This window comes from Chanodichthys erythropterus, chromosome 11, assembly GCF_024489055.1.
Source record: "Chanodichthys erythropterus isolate Z2021 chromosome 11, ASM2448905v1, whole genome shotgun sequence".
Lineage (NCBI taxonomy): Eukaryota > Metazoa > Chordata > Actinopteri > Cypriniformes > Xenocyprididae > Chanodichthys > Chanodichthys erythropterus.
This window is the reverse complement of record NC_090231.1, coordinates 49,593,840-49,607,473: the sequence shown is the minus strand read 5'-3', so window position 1 is coordinate 49,607,473 and position 13,634 is coordinate 49,593,840. Positions and strand designations below refer to the sequence as shown.

The following is a 13,634-nucleotide window of genomic DNA, read 5'->3' as shown; positions in this document are numbered from 1 at the left end:
TAATGAAAATAGTGACGGCTCTTGTCTCCGTGAATACAGTAAGAAACAATGGTAACTTTAACCACATTTAACAGTACATTGGCAACATGCTAACGAAACATTTAGAAAGACAATTTACAAATATCACTAAAAATATCATGATATCATGGATAATGTCAGATATTATCGCTCCATCTTTCATTTTTCGCTATTGTCCTTGCTTGCTTACCTAGTCTGATGATTCAGCTGTGCACATCCAGACGTTAATACTGGCTGCCCTTGTGTAATGCCTCGATTATAGGCTGGCATATGCAAATATTGGGAGCGTACATATTAATGATCTTGACTGTTACGCAACAGTCGGCGTTATGTTGAGATTCGCCTGTTCTTCAGAGGTCTTTTAAACAAATGAGATTTATATAAGAATATACTTAGAGTTTGAGACTCACCTGTATCTCATTTCCATGTACTGAACTCTTGTTATTCAACTATGCCGAGGTAAATTCAATTTTCAATTCCATGGCACCTTTAAGTACACTTAAGTGACCTTTATTTTACTAATATTATATTAATGCAAGTAGATTCTTTTTAAAATTTGTTTTAAATATACTTTTAAGATTTGAAGTACACTGCAAGGGCACATTTAATACAATTAAGCAAACATCTTTTTCACAAGGGTTAGATTTTTTAGGTTTCCTTTTTCCTCACAGGCTGTTAACAATGTTACGCTCTGCGGTTCATAAGTATGTGACTGAACTGAGCGAGAGGGAATGCCAGTGGGGATTTGATAATCTCCATTCCTCTGTTCCAGCCTCCCCAGCATAACTCGCATACTTTAGACAGAACGGCTGCCAGTGCAAAACTCTCCATGTCCACACAGAGCTTGAAAACCTCGAAATCTGCCCAATCAATAAAGCTTCTTCCCCCAACTAATTAAGCTGTATCTTACTTATGAATATTTTCAAGTGTTTGAATTGTTTGTGATTTGAATAATCATGTAATCTCAATCATCTCAGATCAGGGCAGCAAAGATTCAAAGCAGACTATGTCAAAACATATCATTGCATAATTAACTTAACACAAATCCTAAGATTAACTGTGACAGCACGTCTGAAACTACCTCAGACATAACGCAGTATACTGCTTATTGCATACTTCGCTATATACAGTTCACAAAAAAATTTGTTTTAAGATATTTATATTTTATATATTTTGCTTTCGCACGCCATTAAGAAATATTAGTTTTACGTTTCCAAATAAGTAGTGTATACTACCGTTGCAAGGTTTGGGTAAGGTAGGATTTTTTGATGTTTTTGACATTGTTTTGAAGTCTGTTACGCTGACCAAGGCTACATTTATATGATCAAAAATAAAGTAAAAACATTCATATTGTAAAATATTATGTAAAATGTTTTAAACTGTAATTTATTCCAGTGATGCAAAGCTGAATTTTCAAGCATCATTATTCCAGTTTTTTAGTGTCACATGATCCTTCAGAAATTATTCTAATATGCTGATTTGAAGAGACATTTCTTATTATTATCAATGTTGTAAACAGTTGTGCTGCTTTATATTTTAGTGGAAAAGTTTTTACTGTCACTTTTGATCAATTTAATGCATTCTTGTTGAATAAAAAGTATTAATTTAATAAATACATAATTAACCCCAAAGATAGTGTATGTGAAGTGCTAAACAATACAAACAGTAGTGTGCTACATTTTTGTCACATAACCTCATATATGTTGAATGTTGTCACCAAACTGATTTAAATGCAAGTGTGTTAGACTCCAATTCACAAATGAATCTGTCTGATTTATTAATAAATAATTCAATTACATTTTTTAACAAATTATTTGATCAAAATTATAAACAGGAATGAACCAGTTGAAAAGAAGAAAAAAACAAAAACAAACATTCCATCACTGAGCAGTTCTGGAGAAAAGGCTCTTTTAAAAGGATTAATTCACTTCTGAATGAAAATTTCCTGATAATTTACTCACCCCCATGTCATCCAAGATGTTTATGTCTTTCTTTCTTCAGTCGAAAAAAAAAAAAAAAAGGTTTTTGAGGAAAACATTCCAGGATTTTTCTCCATATAGTGGACTTCAACAGGGTTTACTGGGTTGAAGGTCCAAATTACAGTTTCAGTGCAGCTTCAAAGGGCTCTCTATACGATCCCAGGCAAGGAATAAGGGTCTTATCTAGCGAAACGATCTGTCATTTTTTTTTTTTTTTTTTTTTTTTAAATAAAAATTTATTTACTTTTTAACCACAATTTATTTTTTATTAAATGCTTAAAAAAAAAAAAAAAAATTGTCATTGTTGTCATTTAACAATAAAACAATATGCCAGAGTCTTTTAGTCCAGATTAAGTGGCAAGTCCTTTTTTAAAAAAAAACATAAAGAAACACACACCGTCCGAGGTGCAGGTCAAGAGAGATAAATCTAAATATATATGAGATTTGACAGCACTCTCAATTGCAGAAAGTTTTTATTGACCAATGTTTCAGCGCAAAGCCTTTGTCAAGTCCTTTTTAACCACAATTGCTTGTCTTGCACTGCTCTGCGATGTGTCACGCATTATGTTGAAAGGTCACGCGTGACATAGGCGGAAGTACTGCGGTAGGGTGAAAAACTTCATCTAATTTTGTCCTCCAACTTCAAAATCGTCCGATATCGTTGTTTTACCTTTTTTTTGTAAAGGCAGTTTGGCTTAATCTTTGCATGTTCGCTTTGAAAACAATGGATCGGTACTTCCGCCTACATCACGCATGACCTTTGTAATGTGATTACGAATCACAGAGCTAGTGCAAGATGAGCATTTGTGGTTAAAAAGTATATAAATGTTTTTGGATTTTTTTTTAGAAAATGACCGATCGTTTCACTAAGACCCTTACTCCTCGTCTGGGATCGCGTAGAGCCCTTTGAAGCTGCACTGAAACTACAATTTGGACCTTCAACCAGTGAACCCCACTATTTGGAGAAGAATCGTGAATGTTTTCCTCAGAAACTCTCATTTCTTTTCTAATGAAGAAAGCAAGACATGAACATCTTGGATGATATGGGGGTGAGTAAATGTTCTTGTATATAAAATAACCATCTGAATGTTGTCCAAAATTTAAAATTTTCTAAAGGAAGAAAGTCTTGGGGCCCTCTCATACACTTGGCGCAATGCAACGCCAGGCTTGAAGCAAGTGTTTTTTTGCTAGTTTCAGACAGACGCAGTTATCATTTTCACGTCCTACGCCAGGATGTTTAAATAGCGAATGCATTTGCGCCCATTTGTGCTGGTCTGAAAACGAGGTGTCTTCAGGCGCATTGTTATTTTGAGGCTGCTGAAAACGACTGCACCGTTGACCAACTGAAACCTGGTCTAAAGTCAATGGCGCAATATTTTTTTCATTATTTAAAGAGCGCGTTAGTAATATGCACCTATATGTGCGCGTACACTCTGCTTATTACACACACAGAGACACGCAGCAGCACACAAACATGCCAAATATTAAAAATAAAAGGATTACAATGTAAAAGATTATTATTGTGTGCATAAATATAAAAATGCTTTGGTGGAATCCGGCTTGTCCTGGCGTTAAACCTCACGCACAAGCAGATCCGTTTCCTCACTAGAGAGAAGCATTTAGTTTTTCTGCTTGCACCATGTAAATAGCAAATCTGCCATGGTGTGAGCACAACTGGCTTTTAAACGGAATGGGAGATGAGACTCAGATTGGTTTATTGCACGTTACGCCCAAAACAAACCCATGACTCATTAAGAGAATAGGGACAACCCTTTTAGACCATTTAGGCCGTCCGCGCCGACCATTTTTCCTGACGTTAAACTAGCAAAAGTGGATTCGGACATGCCCTAAATGCACTTGCGCCATGCGCTTCATACCATGCGCTTCGATCATTAAAACAGGGCCCATAAGGGTTTGGAACAAGGGTGAATAAATAAATTCAAATTTTTCATTTTTGGACAATGTATCCTTTTACTAATGTAAATTCACTCTGTTTGCAGTGTTTTGGTGTTTATCAAAAAATAAGGAGGATTTTTCCAGTGTTGTGTGTTTTTTCTTACATGCTCCTTCAGGTGTTGCACTGATTTCTGGAGGGCGAGGATCTGGTGAAATAGAGGACTCTGCAAGACCGCTTTCAGAAGGTTCAGCTTCTCCTCAGCAGGAACATCTGCTCCCTTTTCTTTCAATCGAGACTGTAACCTCTCCACCGCCTGCAGACAACGCTGGGTATCTGCCATACACACACACACACACACAAATTTATAAGCTCTTCCAGGTTTGACAGCCTTTCATTTTTGTTTATTCACTAAAGTTTGAATATTGCATCAGAAATGGTGACAGATTGGTCAGTCTCCGGCTATGATGAGCTGCGGTAGAAATGTTTTATATAATTCACTTTCTTTCTCTCACAGGTACATTATCCACTTAAATACTGAGGGAATATATATAAATAATTGAGAGGAGAGCGTCTTCGAATACATTCATCTTCAGAGTGGCGTGGAGTGTTTTCTGTGGAGGGTTTGATTGCCGCAAGGAGGTGAATTGTCTTCTAATCGCACAGATTGCCTCATGGGTACAAACGCATAGTACACATTCCTCTCACAGAACAGAGAAAGGAAACAGAGAAGTCAATAATTCACAGAAGATATTCACAGTGAAAAAGCTGGGGGAAAAAAAACACTTTTACACTGCTGCCTTAAAGGGGTCATGAATTGAGAAATCAAATTTTCCGCGAAATTTTAAAGGTGCCCTAGAATCAGAATTTGAATTTACCTCGGCATAGTTGAATAACAAGAGTTCAGTACATGGAAAAGACATACAGTGAGTTTCAAACTCCATTGTTTCCTCCTTCTTATGTAAATCTAATTTGTTTAAAAGACTTCTGGAAAACACTCGGATCTCAACATAACACCGACTGTTACGTAACAGTCGGGATCATTAATATGTATGACCCCAATATTTGCATAATGCCAGCCCATTCAACGCATTAGACAAGGAAAGGCAGTATTAACGGCTGGATCTGTGCACAGACAAGGTAAGCAAGTAAGAACAACAGCGAAAAATGGCAGATGGAGCAATAATAACTGACAAGATCCATGATATCATGATATTTTTAGTGATATTTGTAAATTGTCTTTCTAAATGTTTCATTAGCATGTTGCTAATACTGTTAAATGTGGTTAAAGTTACCATCGTTTATTACTGTATTCACAGAGACAAGAGAGTCGTTGCTATTTTCATTTTTAAACACGTGCAGTCTGTATAATTCATAAACACAACTTCATTCTTTATAAATCTCTCCAACAGTGTAGCATTAGCCGTTAGCCACAGAGCATAGCCTCAAACTCATTCAGAATTAATGTAAACATCTAAATAAATACTTTACTCACATAATTCGAAGCATGCATACAGCATGCATGACGAACATCTTGTAAAGATCCATTTGAGGGTTATATTACCTGTGTGAACTTTGTTTATGCAATGTATAGTCGAGAGCTCGTGGGGCAGAGGGAACACATCTCTTAAAGGGGCCGTGCTGAAAAAATCAGTGCATAGTTAATGATGCCCCAAAATAGGCAGTTAAAAAAATTAATAAAAAAAAAAATCTATGGGGTATTTTGAGCTGAAACTTCACAGACACATTCAGGGGACACCTAGGACTTATATTACATCTTGTAAAAAAACAATCTAGGGCACCTTTAACATAATAAGAGGTATGTCATGTTTATGATGAGGAGGCTAGAGGCATAGCAGATGTATTTGCAGCTAAAAACATTATTAAATCAAACAAAAGAATAAACAAGATAACAGAATTCAATACGAAACAGGTGTGCACTAATCAATGAAACAATTTATTACCATGACAACCAAATGAAAACAGGATATAATGATAACAAACTAAAGGTCCTTGAAAATTAAACCAAAACAGCAACATAAAATGTAAGAAGGTCATTGTATTATACCAATATCCTGTTGTATACCAATATCCTCAAGTTTCAGAACTCAAATCTTCCTTGTTAGTACAAAAACAGCTTTTATTGAAACCAAGTTCCCAAAATGACTCGCTACGGATTTTGTCTCACTGTGGGGCTGGCATCACAGTGTGACGAAAGACCATCTCTGCTAAAGAAGATTCAATGCCTACTTCTACATTATTGCCTCTTTAGCCCCGCCCACCATTTCACACATCATGTAGTAGTAAATATTACTTGAGCAGCAAAACGATAGAGATGCCTCTGAGATGCTATCGAATTGTGCTACCTACTGTTTTAATGGGAGGTAGCACAGTATGAGCGGGTAGCACAAATCATCAAAACAATGTACTCACTCTATTTTTACTTTACTGAAAATGATGAACACTGAATATAAGTGTAACAGTGCGACAAATGAGGGTACATTCATTCATTTACATGAAACACCGCAAGTTATCCTGTCAACTATACAGTGGGCTCTTACTATTTCAGTAAGAAAATATAAATATGTTTTTTCTCCAAAATATGTGTGCCAAAATTATTGGCACCCCAAAAAATAATAATGAATGAAAATCTAACTGAAGTTTCGATAATTCAGACAATGAGGCAACAAATGTATCTAGCATCACCACATGCATTCTTCGTGGTGCTCTCGTGAACGTGCGTCGAAGACTGATTTGGAAGAGAAGAAATTGTTGAATAAAGTCACAATTTTATTTATTTTGTGTTTCTTGGCGCACCAAAAGTATTCTCGTCACTTCATAAAATTAAGGTTAAACCACTGTAGTCCCATGAACTGTTTTAAATATGTCTTTACTATCTTTCTGGGCATTGAAAGTGTAGATTAACTTCCTGTCAAAGGAGGCCTCACTGAGCCATCGGATTTTATCAAAATATCTTCATTTGGGTTCCGAAGATGAACAAAGGTCTTACAGGTGTGCAACGACATGAGGGTAAGTAATTAATGACAAAATTTTCATTTTTTTGTGAATTAACCCTTTAAGTTCACCTTAGTGATCAGGAACACATGATTTCCTGTTTCACTGGGCTACAAATATGAAGTGTCACAAAGGTCAAATTCCTATGGTCTCCATCACTATGGGAAAGACCTGAGAATACAGTAATGACGTGTGATAAAAGGGTGTTGAGCTTCACAAATCATAAAATGGCTATAAGATAATGGTTTAATTGTTGGAATACTTACAGCTCATCATTATCTGGGCAATAATTAAGAATTTTAAGGGCCTGTTTACACCTGGTCACTTAATGTGTTTTCACTGATTGGATAGCTATCTGATTTGTTAAAACGGGGTCCATTTACACTTGGCCACATAAATCTATTCTTTAATTCATGCTCTATATGCAAATTTAACGGAGTTCAAGCCAATGAAACAGAGCTGCAAAAACACAATGAGAGCTGCATTTACATAACATTTACATATGTGGTCTCAACAACCAAATGCATTTACACTTGTCCAGTTTCAGTTGGAATGCATCTCAGGCCCTGTTTACACCTGGTATTAGGATGCGTTTTGGTTGATCGGATCACAAGTATAGACAAGGGAGACAAATACCTATTACACCTGGTGTTTTAATCTGTCTCTTTTGTCCACTTTCAACCACTTCTGTACTGATTTTTTCGAGGAGAGGTTCTATGGGCAGGTAAATATTTTTCAGATCTTTTGATCTAATGGACAAAATAAACTTGTTCAATGTACATGGGTCAATGACAAAAGGATTTGACAGGCCAATTTTAATCTATTGCAATTGTTTAAATAAAAAGTTGTGTACACATAAATTAATATTAAATAAAGTGATTTTAGTGTTTTTTTATAGATGAATTGGCCATAGCCTTAAAAAATGTCATATGGTGTGACAGTGATTTTTCTTAATTTCTTTAACATGCTTAACATTTTTTTAACAAATTCTCAGTAATTAAAGTGTTTAGAAACAAATTATTTGCAATTCGTTTGAGATTCTGTAAAGAATGACCTTATATTTTTGCTCTATAACTTCAGAGTTGCCTTCTTAAATGTAGTTTAAAACTTTTTTTCCTGTAAATCACATAAAACTGATAAATATGTTTTAAAAATACCATTCACTTAAGCATACTGTATCAGTGATTCATATTTCAGCCACGGAAATTAGATATTTTATTTTTAATTTAATACAGTTATTGTTATTATTGGTCGCACCACATGATATGTGGTCGCTCCAAATTACACGAAGACCTTAAAATTCAAATCTATTTAAAGAGACCAATAAACACTCAATTTTATACAAAAAAAATGGATTTAAACCAGAGTAGATGTAATTTTTACAGAATTTTCATGAACACAAATTTTCTAAACATTTTTTATATTTAAAAAAAAAAACACATCGCAAACATAAGTGCACCATTTCATTTAAGTTGAAATTAATTAATTGCCACGTCAGCGGTTTTTGGGCCAGTGGTTTTTGCTTGCAAGTGGCATCTGGTAAAATAGATTGAAATAGTTATAAATAAATAAACAATAAATGACAATTACCAAACTAGACTACAAACCAAATACATTTTTCTCATATTGTATAATACAAACTGTCTGAAATATTTGTACAATACAAACTGTCTGAAATATTTTTTTTAAAATGACCCAAATAGCATAAAAATCTATTCCACATTATATTAAAATAAAGTACTTTATGTATATAAATCATCAATTGAATATAAAAGCACAAAAACTGCCAATCTAGGACAATCTATCATGAAAAACACTCTGCAGTGGTCACACCACATGATATTTTCAAATTCAGTCAAAATTTACAGGCACAGAATTGGCCACTGAAACAAAACAAGCTAGTTTCGTACAAAAGGTCACTGTGAAATTTGTGATAAAAGTATATATTTGCAGAAATATCTCAATGTTAATAGTTTTTTCTACCATATGATATCCAAATGTGGGAACTACATACCAGCTGTTAAAAAGTTTTTTTTTTTTTTCAAATTTAAGACAGAGTTACAAACCTGTATGCTGCTTCCATGGGTCCTTCGCAAATTGGTATATGATGCAATTTCCTGTCTTTGAATGGATTTCAACATGAAAGTCCCAAAGTGGTCGTTTTTTTGTTGGTCACACCACATGATATTTCATAAAATGGACATGTTGGAAATCCTGCCAATTAGTGCAGAAAATTCAATTTGAATAATTGAATAATCTTTTTATGCATTTAAACCAAAATGTTAACTGAAAAAAATGCAACTAGACAGAAAATGTAGGCGTCACATCATTGACCCACATATGAACACGCCCAGAGGTGATGGAAAAACATACAGAGAGCAGCAGCTTTCCTTTCTGCTCTGCCAGCCACAAGACCACCTCTTCGACTACCTCTGGAAGTGGTCAAAAGTGGACAAGATCAAAACGTTTTAGACCTGTATTTAGCATCATCCAGTTGTGATCTGATCGACCAAAACGCATATTAATACCAGGTGTAAACAGGACCCCAGACCACCTCCTGAAGTGGTTTGACTGATCCGTTTTAAATCTGTTTTGAAAGCGTGTCAGAGGACATTTACACCTGATCTTTTTGCCATCAGATAGCTATCCAATCAGAGAAAACGCATGAAGTGACTAGTTGTAAAAAGTCCCTTAATTAACTGGAGATGGTAACACTCTACCTGGAAGAGGACGTGTGTCTACTGGCCCCACATGCACTGAGAGGATGGTCTGAGTCACAAAACAGAATGTAAGGATCAAAGTTGTAGAATTGCAGATGCTAGTTGGGTCTTGGGGTCAGAAAATCTTCAAAACTATTATCAGACATCACCTATATAATTACAACTTGTTTGGGAAGGTTGCAATAAAAAAAGCCTTTAGTGACATCAAACAGCAATCTCATGGACCTACAGTTTGCCGGTTGTTACTGGAACTTTCAGCGGGACTGGGATTTATGACCAGAGATGAGACCAAAATAAAGCTATTTGGAAAAACACCAGAGATGGGTTTGGCATAGACAGAGGCCATGTAGAAAAGCACCTCATTCCGCATATTTAATTCTGCAAGGCTAATTTTCTTCAAAAGACCCTGGACAACTTGTTAGGATACACGGTATCATAAACTCAAGTACCAGCAAATATTAAATTAACACCTGACTGACACTTCCAGCATGGACATGATCCAAAGCACATCTCAAAACAAACAACAGAGTAGTTCACTGACCACAGAATGAAGGTTTTGCCATGGACATAACAGTCCCCTGACCCAAATTATGTTTTATTAAACGTAGTTCAGAAGGAACAAGTCAAATAAGCTACACAATCATTACGTCATCTCATCATGTCATTTCAACCAGCTGTCAACAATCTGTAATCAACATATCTACCCAATCAGCATGAGTTCAGGCCTATATATAATCACAGTCAAACTTAAGGATCCCAAGGATCCTCGACAGTTTCCAGAATCCCTCCACCACCCCGTCTCCTCACACTCTCTGGGTTACGTCATATAACCTAAAAGGGGGGGTACTCTGTGTTCGGGCCGATCACCGAGCTCGGAGCCCTCTCCCGGACAGCACGCCAAATATGTTTACCAATTAATTGATTTATTTGTAAAAAAAAAACCTGTGGGAAGAGTCCATAAGCATGGACCTCTGAATCTGATGGATCTGAAGAGATTCTGTATGGAGGAATGGTCTCAGACCTCTTGATGTTCATTAACCTTATTACGCATTATAGACCAAGACTGATAAAGCATATGTATTACGCATACATGTTTCACAGCTGGCAATTGTTTCAACTATCTAACGAGATAAACATCTTTCTAGTATCTTCGTTTCAACACTAATATAATGTAATAAAATACAATGCTACCTCACAAATACATAAGGAATAAATATAAAGATGATTATTTCACCATCTGAATTTTTCTAAATTCCACTTGTGTAATGGTGGGGACATTGAATATTATTTTAATATGCAAAACTGTTACTCAATCATAGCAGTGGGGTTTTTTCTCCAAGTTTTGATTGTGGCACGGCTATCAGAACGAAGTGTTTTAAAGAGAGAGTCAAAAACAAGATAGAAAATACCCTATTACTTCTAAATTATAACTCGACCTCAAAGAACATTGCCAAGTAACGTGGAAAGAGCACGAAGACGAAGGAGAATAGGAATACTATAATTTAATGATACAACTCAGGAGAACAGACAGATAACACACTCTAACACATCTAACATTGACGAGAATGGACGAGGAATGAGGGAGAACACAAGGTATAAATGAATGGAGCAAACAAAGGGAACTGATAATGTAATAAACAGAACAGGTGAAGGTACTCAAACAATCACACACTGGGAAACTGGGTCACAGGGAAACACAATGAAACATGAGGACTCTGACAGTATGCCCCCCTCTGGAAAGGTGCGTCCTTGCGCCAAGCAAGGTCCAACAGAGGAGGGAGGGCAGGGGCTCTGGAGAATGATGAGGAAGAGGGACAAAAATAGTGAATTAAAAAAAAAAAAAAAAAAAAACAGTCCATGAGGGAATGGAGGGTGGGAGGAGCCAAGGGGAGCCTGGAGCAGGAGGAGCCAGATGTTGGTCCAGAGACGAACCATGACAAGTCGAAGATGGGAGGAGCCATGGTGGAGACTTGAGAGGCGCCACCCTGGGCACGGCCGATGGAGACACCACACGACAATGCATTCACGGGAGACTGAGATGGAGCCGTGTCGACGAGCATCCGAGGTGGAACGCGGGAACCTGAAGACTGAGGAGGTGGGACTGAGGATGAAGGCGGAGCCAGGGGGAAGGCATAGCCAGGGGGAAGGCGGAGCCAGGTGGAACCGAAGGTGCAGGTAGGATGACGTCTGACCAAGGCAAAGCCTGTGGGACGAGGGAGCCCGGTGGAGTCGTAAGGCTGAAGGTTTCAGGTGGAGCCAAGATGGAGATAATGCGTCGACAGGCCACGGTGGAGTGTTGGGTTCAGAGGCTGGAGGCGGAGCCAGGGGATCCTCTGGTTTAGGCGGAGCTGGTGGCCTGAAGCACAGAAGCAGATCCACACACCTGGGTGTAGGAGATGTAGAGGGACTGAAGGGTACTAGTGGAGGCAGGGACTGGCAGTAAGAAGAGGTGGGAGAGGGAGTTTGGGAAGGATCACAGGAGATACTGGGCTGAACAGAACAAGCAGGGAAACAGAGAGTTCAGGGCTGGACAGAACCAACAGGGAAATGGACAGTTCAGGGCTGGACAGAACCAGAGGGGAAACAGAAAATTCAGGGCTAGTTGGAACCAGTGGGGACAGGAGAAACAGGGGAATTACCTCCTCAAATACAACAGTCCAACAAATTTTCCAGTTGCCATAGCGACACCATTCACCATGGTGAGGTTGTGGACGGCGCCTTCCTCCCAGCCCTCGAACTCCACTAATGCTCCCTCAGCAGCACAAGATGTAACAGGCTCACACACCTGGTCAGACATACCTTGTGGGTCAAGCTCTGGGACGACAACTCCGTTCGTTCCTCACTTCAGGTTCGGCCTCATCCATCGTGGCAGGTTGAAGTCCACGGTCTGCAGTGGGCTCTCGTCTCTCCATTGTGCACGTTGTCGGATGGCTGGTCTCTGGATGTGGAGTGGGGCTGGTGTCATCCTCGGTTGGGCCGATGGTGAACAGGGAGTTGTTGTTCACCAGCACCCAGTCAACGAATGCGGCGAAATCCTCTGTCAGACCGGCCAGTGGAATGCGTGCCTTGGACCGCTCGTTCAGGCCGGTGTGATAAAATACACAGAGCGAGCGGTCCAGGAAGTGAATCTGGCACACAAGCTGGAGAAAGTCTCTAGTGTGTTCCAGCGAGCGGTCTCCCTGCTCCAGGCAGAGAAGCTTTACATCGGGTAGGTCCATGGGAAAAAAGAAACAAAACTGAAGAAAAAACGCCGCAAACAAAAAAATCACAGTTAAGGTCCGTTCTTTTGTCACGTAACGTGTAGTGGAATCAGCACGAAGACAAAGGAGAATAGGAATACTAGAATTTAATGATACAACTCAGGAGAACAGACAGATAACTCACACTAACACATCTAACATTGACGAGAATGGACGAGGAATCTCACTGAACACGGTATAAATGCATAAAGCAAACAAAGGGAATTGATGAGGTAATAAACAGAACAGGTGAAGTAATCAAACAATCAGACACACTGGGAAACTGGGTCAAAGGGAAACACAATGAAACATGAGGACGCTGACATTTATACAATTTTTAAAAAATGCAGTGAAAAAAATGCAAAAGTGGTTGGGTAGAGCTTATTAATTAGGCTATATGCTCAAATAATGTAATATGATCTTTGACTGTAGTGATCCCTATTGTGTTGCAATTTTGTACATTTAAAATATATGAAATTACAATGTAATATTGAATAACAAACTACAATTAAAATTATAATCAAGTACTTTACATGTGCTTTAGTTAATCAAAGGTCACCATGATGTAGAACCTGATTTCACCAAGTGCAACATGTTCCTGGTTCAACATCTTTGGATGCAGTATGAGGGGATTGAGTTGTTGTGTGTGACTGGTTTGTGCAGCCATGCCTGGCTAACGCTTGGATAAGCCTCAGAATGCTGCTATTGGGACTCAGACGTTGTGCTCCTGCCGGGGGCATTAGAGAGCTGTTCTAGCCACCAGGTTTGT

The 13,634-nt window shown here is 38.1% G+C and overlaps 1 protein-coding gene across 7 annotated transcripts in view; it reads right to left on the bottom strand.

The window, feature by feature from the left end:
• Positions 1-13,634, bottom strand: part of LOC137030020 (multiple PDZ domain protein) — a 129,252-nt gene that overhangs the window by 100,948 nt on the left and 14,670 nt on the right. For all 7 annotated transcript variants that reach the window (XR_010896376.1, XM_067399946.1, XM_067399948.1 and 4 more), the window contains exon 3: positions 4,058-4,227. Coding sequence is in view for 6 of the 7 variants with exons in the window: in XM_067399946.1 (XP_067256047.1) it covers positions 4,058-4,227 (170 nt within the window). In the remaining variant the exon portion in view is untranslated. The remainder of the gene's footprint in view (positions 1-4,057; positions 4,228-13,634) is intronic.